Genomic DNA, 10,372 nt, shown 5'->3' with positions numbered 1-10,372 from the left:
CCAGAGTAAAGTCAACCAGCTTATAACAAGTCTAAGTTATATCCTAATTCCCATGCAAACTTCTCTCCCAAGCTATAATATCATGATTGAACATATAAGATAATGTAAAATGAAAAGTCGTAACAAGTTTCCAACTTTAATTCTTTAAAGAAATTCTCATACGGATAAAAAATATTATATATAAATAAAACATAGTCCTTTATTAGTGTTACATATATCATGGCCTTGCTATCTCTCTGAAGTCACGAAAATAAGATAATTAAGAGTTTGGTTGCTTACTCTACGATCAACTACTAGAATGCACATGGATTAAGCCCAATTTCAGGTCTCTTCACATCTTCTTTGAGTGAATTTTAATTTCCTTCCAAGAAACTGTTACTTCGAATATAATTAATGAAGAGTGCACCAAACAAAAGTAATGTCATGAATATATATATCATGTTCTTATATAAATATTATATAATATATACTTAACCATTTGCTTAACATCTAGCTAGCTAGAAGAGAAATAATTAATGTATTTTCTTTTGGTGTACGTACACGAGTCACATCCCGTCATAATTAATATCTTTGTTTTAATAATTAGAACGATGACTTCACTTCTTTTCCCCTTGCTTCCTCGATTGTTCTGTGTTTGATCAATATTCACGCAAAGAAGAGCATTCTGAAAGATAGATAGACCCAATAATAAGTAAAGCCAGCAAGAAATATCTTAATTATTCTGCCATGCATCTGCATTCATATGATTCGATCGGCGTGTCATTCTTCATTCATTTTTCAGACAAGTTAGGCAATCACTAACCTATCTTCATTCTTCTTACACAAAGAATCCAAGCACCAAGATATGAGCCTTAAAAACCTTGATCGATAGCCAATCAGGAGACATAATTATGGCCATGAACATCAGTATTCCGTCTTTTATACTCATAATCTTCTCTGCAACATTCTTCACAGGCGCCCTTTCGAGAAAATCCTCCAGTGACAATATAGCTTGGTGGTGTAAGAGAACCCCACATCCAGAGCCATGCCAGTATTTCATGGGACACAGCCGTCACCATTTTGCACCAAAACACAGATCTGATTTCCGAAAAATGGTGGTGCAAGTGGCCATGGATCGCGTCATTACGGCACGAAGATATGCCAAGCGCTTCGGGCAGAATCTTGAGAACGAGCACCAGAAAGCCGCATGGTCAGATTGTTTGAAACTCTACCGCAACACGATTTCCCAAATGAACCGTACCCTTCAAGGCCTAGACAACAAACAGAGCTGTTCCGACTTCGATGCCCAAACTTGGCTCAGCACTGCCCTCACAAATATTGAAACATGCCGTGTTGGGTCCTTGGAATTGAATGTTTCCGACTCTGTAATGCCTTCCATCTTGTCCAATAATGTATCTGAGCTAATTAGCAATAGTTTAGCCATTAATGGTGTGATTCTGCACGAAGAAAGTAATAATACAGATGAATTTCCGAACTGGGTTTCGAAGCAAGAAAGAAAACTGTTGCAGGCTTCTTCGATAAATGCAAACGCAAATCTCGTGGTGGCAAAAGATGGTTCGGGGCATTATCGGACGGTTCAATCAGCCATTAATGCTGCAGCGAGGAGAAGAAGCACTACTGCGAGGTTTACAATATATGTGAAGAGAGGGGTATATCGAGAAAACATTGAGGTTGCCATAAACAACAATAATATTATGCTAGTTGGTGACGGCATGAAGTATACGATTATCACGGGTAGCCGTAGTGTTGGAGGCGGCTTCACCACCTACAGCTCAGCCACTGCCGGTGAGGGATTTGATTTCTCCATCTCCTATATATGAAATGCACGCATTGATAATACTTGGTTCTAAATTCATATAAGAACTTTAGAAGATTTTTTCTTTTTTTCCCATAGCTATTTGCTTTAGCTCAATGACTGACATGCGGCCAATACTCTCAGGAATTGACGGCCTTCGCTTCATCGCCCGAGACATCACATTCAGCAACACTGCCGGTCCCCAAAGAGGCCAAGCAGTCGCCCTCCGGTCAGCCTCCGATCTCTCTGTTTTCTACCGCTGTGCCTTCCAAGGTTACCAAGACACCCTCATGGTCCACTCCCAGAGACAATTCTACCGACAATGCTACATCTACGGCACAATAGACTTCATCTTTGGTAATGCCGCAGTAGTCTTCCAAAGCTGCATGATCTACGTAAGGAGGCCACTGAAGGGCCAAGCCAATGTGATCACGGCCCAAGGCAGAAACGACCCATACCAAAACTCTGGGATTTCGATCCACAATTGTCAAGTGCGGGCAGCACGGGACCTCAAGCCCGTGGTTCGATCATTCAGAACCTACTTGGGCAGGCCCTGGATGCAATATTCTCGAACAGTTTATCTGGAAACTTACATCGACAGCTTGGTGAGTCCAGTGGGATGGTTGGCATGGCAGAAATCTAAATCTGCACTTAATACTTTGTATTATGGTGAATACAAGAATTTTGGTCCAGGTTCTTCAACAAGATACAGAGTCAGATGGCCTGGATTTCATGTCATTACTAACCAAAAAGAGGCATCTCGCTTCACCGTCGTCAACCTTCTTGCGGGGACGTCGTGGTTGCCGGCCACAGGTGTGCCATTCAAGTCCGGCCTGTGACCATGTATGTGGATTGATTGAATTCGTAATGTATTCATTATGATTTATTTATTTGTTTGCAAGGAAAAACATTTTTAATTACTAGATCTTTTTTTTTTTTTTTTTTTAACAATAGACAGAAATGCATATATATAATAATTCTTAAACTACTATATATACATGTAATATTGGAAAAGAGTACATGACAGAAGTTGGACATTTATGATACTTATTCACGTTTCAATTACCATATTTTGGAGACATTTGCTGAGATGCCTAGCTGCTTGTTCGATCATAATTCCAGCCTTTTTTATAAATGAATTAATTTAGAGCTTTTAACAGATTCTACTTCCAATATATATATATGCTGATTTATGTTCTATAATAAATAAATAAAATTAAAAGATAAGAAATATAACGTTCATCAGAGGCCAATCGACTCGCACAATACTATGGTTATATGCGTACGTACGTGTATATACAGACGTAAATGCCACTGATCTTACGTATGCATACATATCACATACATATATATATTTTTATTATTTTAAAAACTCTGGTCTCAAGTCAACTTGTATAATGCAGCTAGCTAGCGTTCAAATTAATGCAATAAAAAATAAAAATAAAAAGAACCTGAAGTCAGTGCTGGCTAGCTCTATATATGTTAATTGATTTTGTCATGTCACCTTGTCGAGAGAAAAAAAAAATTATGAAAAATTATTTTTATGTATTCTTTATAAATTCTATTAATGTGATTTTGGTTGTATCATTTTTTTTTAAAATATAGGATAACTATTTTGGTTAATATAAAATAATTATTTTGATCAATCATATTAATAGGTAAAGGTAATTATAAGTATCAAAACTTAAAAAAAAAAATATTTTTCCTAATTCCCACTGTCCCCCTCCCCCCCCCCCCCCTTTGTCCGTACCCTTTCTCCGTAAAGAAATCTCTTAACTCGATAGGCTCTCCACAAATCATTTTCTTCAGAGGCAGAAGTTGCTCGTTTGGATGATGAGGAAATGAGAATTTTGTAATAATAATGAAGTAATTTATAAATAATAGTTAAATAGTTTGAGTTAGAATATTTTATTGAATTTTAAAAAATGAGAATGAAAAAGTTGAATAAAAATATTATAAAATTAAAATATTGTTATAATATAATTATTTTAATATTATTTTTCTAAAATTATATTATTTTTTGTATTTTGTTTGAGAATTTAAAAAATTGTAATGATTAGATAATGATTAGATGAGAAAATTAAAAGTCTGAAATTAAAAAATGTTTGTATTTAAATTATATTTAAAATTTATAAAATTATGAGAAATTTTGAACGTACTGAGCTGAAATCATCACATCACATCCTAATTAAACATACAAGCCCTTATTCTTTTTTATTATATACATTTGGAGAGGGGGGTTTAGAGCTCCAAACCTCTATTTTAAAAGATGGGAGTAATGTCAATATTCAGGCCACATACCTTTTACATAAGCACTTATTCTTGATCAGCAAAAATATTTTCCTGACTCCAAATTAAAATAATGTTGGACAGGATTTTTCTTTAAACTATAAAAATGAGATTTTTTTTTTTTTTTTTTATGAAAGTATTAGTGGATGGCGACAATATGGCCAACTTGGAAACTAATGACATTAAAGGGAATGTCGATCAAGCGATCGAGGGAGTAGCATGCAACGTACGTCTACAAAATGAATGTTGTTGTCCAGCTAATATATAATCTGATCTGTACCATATAATATTTCAATATAATTTTCCTAATTTGCACGTTCATGGCTGCTGATCATGAGATCAATTATAAATAAATATATAAAACGAAGGTTCCCTTCCCTTTCGGGTACCGATCGATCATGAGATCAATATTCATGATCATGATCAGCAGTACCTGTAAGGTCAAATAATTGTGGCAAATAGCATGCACATATCATGCAGTACCTCTCATGCCATTTATCAGCTTACGACTTTGAACAAATTAATTAGATAGCTAGCTCATGTAGTACGCAATGCGAGAAATTCAGAAATAAAAAACACTTATACATTCGGTTTGTTTTCATGCTAAAATAAAACTCAAAATAATGGCTCTCTTGGTCATAAATGTACTACTGCATCCAGCTCGAAGTATATTGGACACTGAAATTAAGGAACAGGTTTGGTTGACCGGATGATCAAGATCATGATCATCTATCTACTAAAACTCTAATTAAGATAGAAAAAAAAAAATTATTCTTTAAGTCGATGGGTGTAGCACACACAATAAGATATTTACATAGCATATATAAATTTTAAAATTTAAATATTACATGCAGATCTAATCTTACCGTTTAAATGATGTATACAATTAATATACGTATGTGCTCTATGCACTGGCTTGAAAATACATGAATAATGCAGTCTATACTATATATAATTATTATTTTGCACATAAAATATGGATAATGATATATAATTCCTCTTCAACCTACCTACCTAGCCAGCTCCGTGATGCGACAAAAATGGATCAATAATTAGGATTAGTGAATCGGTGATCATGATGATCAGGAATTTAAGAGGCATATTAATTAATTATTTGGTTTATTCTATTATTGATTTATAATATACTCTTATAATTAGAAACATAAAGAATATTATATGTATATGATCGATCCCTAAATTGAAGATCATCACTAAATATTATAATTAATAATCAGCTGGATTTTAAAAGGCATATATATATATATTAATTATTTGGTTTATTGATCATCTGATGATAATTAAGAAATAAAGGTGTTGAACAACTCTATTATTGATGTCTATATATATAGAGTTTTGCTATATATAAGCACAGTCGCGTATTAATTTGTGTACCAATACTGATTCATTCATACTTAAAATTTAAATTAACAGTACTGTTTTAAATAAAATCTACTTTTTGACCATGTACATCACATTAGTACACATATTAGTACATAATTGTACTTACAATTATATTTTTCCATATATATACTCTTATATATAAGAAATCATGCACAGAACATGGATATATATCCCTTTTTCGACGTAATTCAATCAAGAAAATGGTGGCCGGCTGGGCTGGGAAATGGGAATCTTCATATATTTTAAGGAAGGGATCGATCGAAGTTCACACATTATATGAACTTAATTCGAAATCATCAAAGTTACTGCCTGCCTTAATTATTAATAATCCTTGTGCAGAAGTAGTACTACGTGTTATTCTGTCTGGCACGTACACGTTTTGGCGCCGCCTGCATGGAAAGTCAAAGTCAACATCATGATTAACATCTAACACCATTCATTCTTGCAAAAATTAATAGTCAGACGTTCCACCGGCATGCGTAATTCATGCTTTTAGAGTTGGTAGATTCACAAACATATTTTATAAAAATAAATTGATCATAAATTAATGATACAGTTTCGTGGAATATTTTAATGATAATTTTATAATTTAATATATCACATCAAATTATATTAATTTATAAATTTATTTTTATGAAATTCATAGGCTCTATCGATCAATTACTCACTTCAAACGCATCATCGTGATATTAATATTCTCAATCACGAGCCATAGGTAGGTTCGTATTTTAAAATTTTTAGTACCTTTTTTTCTTCTTCCCCTTTGATTATTAATAATAATTGATCATTGATCATCACCGCCACCCAAGGAAAACAAAGGGCGGCCAATAGGAAAAACAGGTGGGAAGATGGAAGAAAGACATATATATCATTATATCATGTATGTCCTGCTCATAACATGAGAAGTACGTTTTAAGTACCATTGCATTTATAAGGTGATCGATACTTGCAATAATATTAATCCTCGCTCAAAACAATCCCATTTCATATTATATATCTGACTATCACATGCAACACAATATATATTTAATATGAGATTATATATGATCATTTCTTTTAGGAAAAATATAGTTGCAAGCATAATTGTGCATTAATCTGTACACCAATGTGATGTGATTGGTCAAAAAGTAGATTTTATTAAAAACAGTGTTAGTTTAAATTTTAAATATGAATAAATCAGTATTGGTACACAGATTAGTGCGCGACTGTATTTGTACGTAGCAAAACTCTTTCTTTTAGCTATTTAGCATCTAGATGTTTTGATAATGAAATGACTGTCATATCCAGTTCGCGTACGTAAAGAACATTGATCAAAGAATCGGTTGGGTAAATCATATGTATGGGTCTCCCGCCGTAGCTGTAAAATAGAATTCATGCATCCATTTCGATTCGTCTACCATCGCTTTCAACATCCATGTTCAAACTCAGCAACCTCATGTCTCCAACAAGCTGCATATCTATACTCTTTTGATCCCTATATAAACATGTCTCACCCATCCCTTGAAAACCCATCATTTGAAAAAGAAAAGGTCCATCAATGGCAAAGCTTCTTGTCTTATTCTTATTAGTATCCCTAACCTTACTTTCCTTCCTTTCCTCGACCCTGTCGAGTAGTGTCTCTAATGGCATAGATTCGTGGTGCAGCAAAACCCCACACCCTAAAACTTGCAAATACTACATGAGCCACAATCCCAAATTCACCGGTCATTTACCAAAATCAAAATCTGAGTTCAAGAAAGACGCAGTCAATATAGCCTTGGAGCAGTCCCTTAAAGCTCAAAGTCACAACAAGTGGCTTGGGTCCAAGTGCCGGAGCAAGAAGGAAAAGGCTGCATGGGCTGATTGTTTGAAGCTTTATCAAGAAACCATCACCCTGCTCAACCAAACCCAGGACCCCGCCACCAAGTGCACCGACTATGACGCGCAGACCTGGCTCAGCACTGCTCTTACAAACCTAGAAACCTGCAGAGCCGGCTTTGCAGAGCTGAATGTTCGAGACAATATATTGCCCCTCATGTCCAACAATGTTTCAGTCCTCATAAGCAACACTTTATCCATTAACAACGGTTCACTCCCACCAGCAGAAACAAAAAGAAACAAAGATGGCTTTCCTAGCTGGATTTCCACCGGTGACAGGAAGTTGTTACAATCTTCAACACCCGCTGCAGACCTGGTGGTGGCGCAAGATGGATCGGGGGATTACAAAACTATTACCGAAGCTTTGAACGCAGCGGCGGATGGGAGTGGGAGTGGAAGGTTTGTAATACGTGTGAAGAGCGGGGTGTACGAGGAGAACCTAAATATGGGAAGTCAATTCAAGAACATTATGTTGCTTGGTGATGGGTTGAGGTGGACCATTATTACAGGTAGCAGGAGTGTTGTCGGAGGCTCCACAACTTTCAATTCTGCAACAGTTGGTAAGGGGACTTCATTAATTTCTTTCTCGCTCTCTTTCAAAATTAGAATTAATAGACATAGAAAATAAAATCATTTTACATATAATTATTCGATTTCATGCATGATATGATGTCCACAAACCACGCTACATGGATATAATTACATTGATCTCTAGCAATGTATACTGATCTTATCTTTTGCCTCGAAATAATTTATTACTAATTCCTATGATTTTATTACCATCATCAGCGGTGACTGCCGACGGTTTCATTGCTCGTGGCATCACGTTCCGCAACACTGCCGGTCCCGAGAACCATCAGGCAGTGGCACTCAGGTCAGGCGCAGACCTCTCGGTCTTCTACCGGTGCGGCTTCGAAGGATACCAAGACACCCTCTACGTCCACTCACAGCGCCAGTTTTACAAAGAGTGCTACATCTATGGCACAGTAGATTTCATTTTTGGAAATGCCGCTGTAGTGCTCCAAAACTGCATGATCTATGCAAGAAAACCCATGAGCGGGCAACAGAACACGGTCACGGCCCAAGGCAGGACCGACCCTAATCAAAACACAGGGATTTCGATCCATAATTCACGAGTCATGGCCGCAGCAGACCTCGTACCGGCGCTTGGCTCAGTGAAATCGTACCTGGGTCGACCATGGAAGGAGTACTCGCGAACGGTTTTCATGCAGACTTATATCGACACTTTGGTGGATCCAGCGGGCTGGCTGGAATGGGATGGTGATTTTGCGCTCGATACATTGTATTATGGGGAGTACAAGAATATAGGCCCGCGTTCTTCGACGAGTCAAAGAGTGAATTGGAGTGGTTATCATGTCATAACCAGTGCAAGCGTGGCTTCTCAATTCACGGTTGAGAATTTTATCGCCGGGAAGTCATGGTTGCCGGCAACTGCGGTGCCATTCGTTGCTGGTCTCTGATAAGATTGAACAGTACTCAGCATTAATTGTGATGATTCCAATTTGTTTGGTGATTATTAATTTGTTTTATTCTGTAATAAGTTCAAATCACGTCCTTGTGGAATTAAAGAAAGTACTGCAGATCAAGAAATTCTTTGTTCTTTCAAGCAGAATAAAAAGACGTAAATTACATTCTTTTTCGTGTATACTCAAAGAAAATCTTCATTGTTCCGCGTTCTTTATTTCATTGGGCAGTCAAACAATAAGTCTATGACAGAAAACTACTATATACTACTACTCATTTCGGGCAACCATCGAGCTATATCTGCATCTCCCTTAAAATGATCATGCCTTAAAGTTGATTTCGGTTTATTTAGTAAAATATAAACTATGTATTATTATAGTATGAGAGAGAGGGAGAGAGTTGATATCCTGTATTATTATAAAATTAATTATGCAATATATATATAGCTGTGTTTATACTCATACATCAGTGGAACATGTTGTACAGGCACCTTATCAAACCAGATAATGTTCTTTATTAATTCACAAGAAACCCTACAGCACGCCAGAAAAGAATAATTTTACTTATTTTATTTTATTTTTTTTCATTTTTCCTATAACAAATATGTAGTGTATAAATGATAAGTAAAACAATTCAATTATTTTAACAAGAATAAAATAAAATAATATTAAAATATGTAAAGTATATAGTGTGATATAATAATTAAACAATTGGTTTGAGACTCCCCTGCCCCTTTCGAACATATATATATATATATATATTTTTCATGAAACCTTATAGCCGTGGCGGTGGCGGTGGCGTTAATTCATTTTTTGATAAATGTGTATATATATACGATGATAGGAATTCTATTTGGAGGGCAATTAGGCCTTGTTTGTTTAACCAAAACCAAAAATCTCATCTCAACTCATCATTACACCTTTTTCAAATCCCAATACAAAATATAATAAACAATCTTACTTTTTCAAATCCCAATACAAAATTAATATTTAAAAATTATATTATAATAATATTTTATTTATTACTATTTAAAACATCTTATCTCATCTCATCTCATCTGTGTAATCAAGTGGGACCTTACAGTATCCACAGCCGGAGAAGGTTCAAATTGTTGAGATGATATATAGTTGACCCAGCAGAGCCAACCTGGCCCAGAGAATCTTGCTCAGCCCGCTTTGGCCCATTGCGTTTCAATCCACACATGAACCAAACTGAGAAGGTCCAAACCACATTGGTATCTGACCCAGGCTGCACGGTAAACCTGTATTCCCGATCATCCTATCCTCCAAGAAAAATGGAAGGCATGGAAGTATGGAACAGTTCAAATTCTACCAAAATGACATGGAATAAAACAGACAGTGTCCCTCAATATGCCATCCACAATACTTTAGCCTTATTTCATCATTTCCTGATGTGACATCAAGTATAAGAATATGATACAATTATAGTGGAGGGGCATGTGAGCAACAGCTTGAAACTCAATCATTCCATTTTACTGGAGACAGACCACTCATATTGAATGGAACAATGAGACAAACAATAACG

The 10,372-nt window shown here is 35.7% G+C and overlaps 2 protein-coding genes across 2 annotated transcripts; both read left to right on the top strand.

The window, feature by feature from the left end:
• The first annotated feature begins 734 nt into the window (after window positions 1-734).
• LOC122307150 (probable pectinesterase/pectinesterase inhibitor 60) lies at window positions 735-2,739 on the top strand. The gene is made up of 2 exons (XM_043119832.1): window positions 735-1,785; window positions 1,940-2,739. The coding sequence occupies exons 1-2, from the start codon at window positions 891-893 to the stop codon at window positions 2,632-2,634; spliced, it is 1,590 nt and encodes a 529-aa protein (XP_042975766.1). The 5' UTR covers window positions 735-890; the 3' UTR covers window positions 2,635-2,739.
• A 4,237-nt stretch (window positions 2,740-6,976) lies between these two features.
• LOC122307767 (probable pectinesterase/pectinesterase inhibitor 17) lies at window positions 6,977-9,024 on the top strand. The gene is made up of 2 exons (XM_043120853.1): window positions 6,977-7,902; window positions 8,132-9,024. The coding sequence occupies exons 1-2, from the start codon at window positions 7,023-7,025 to the stop codon at window positions 8,821-8,823; spliced, it is 1,572 nt and encodes a 523-aa protein (XP_042976787.1). The 5' UTR covers window positions 6,977-7,022; the 3' UTR covers window positions 8,824-9,024.
• Window positions 9,025-10,372: the final 1,348 nt, after the last annotated feature.

Source organism: Carya illinoinensis, chromosome 4 (genome assembly GCF_018687715.1).
Source record: "Carya illinoinensis cultivar Pawnee chromosome 4, C.illinoinensisPawnee_v1, whole genome shotgun sequence".
NCBI lineage: Eukaryota > Viridiplantae > Streptophyta > Magnoliopsida > Fagales > Juglandaceae > Carya > Carya illinoinensis.
Note: the sequence above shows the minus strand (reverse complement) of the source record. Positions and strands in the feature narration are given on the sequence as shown.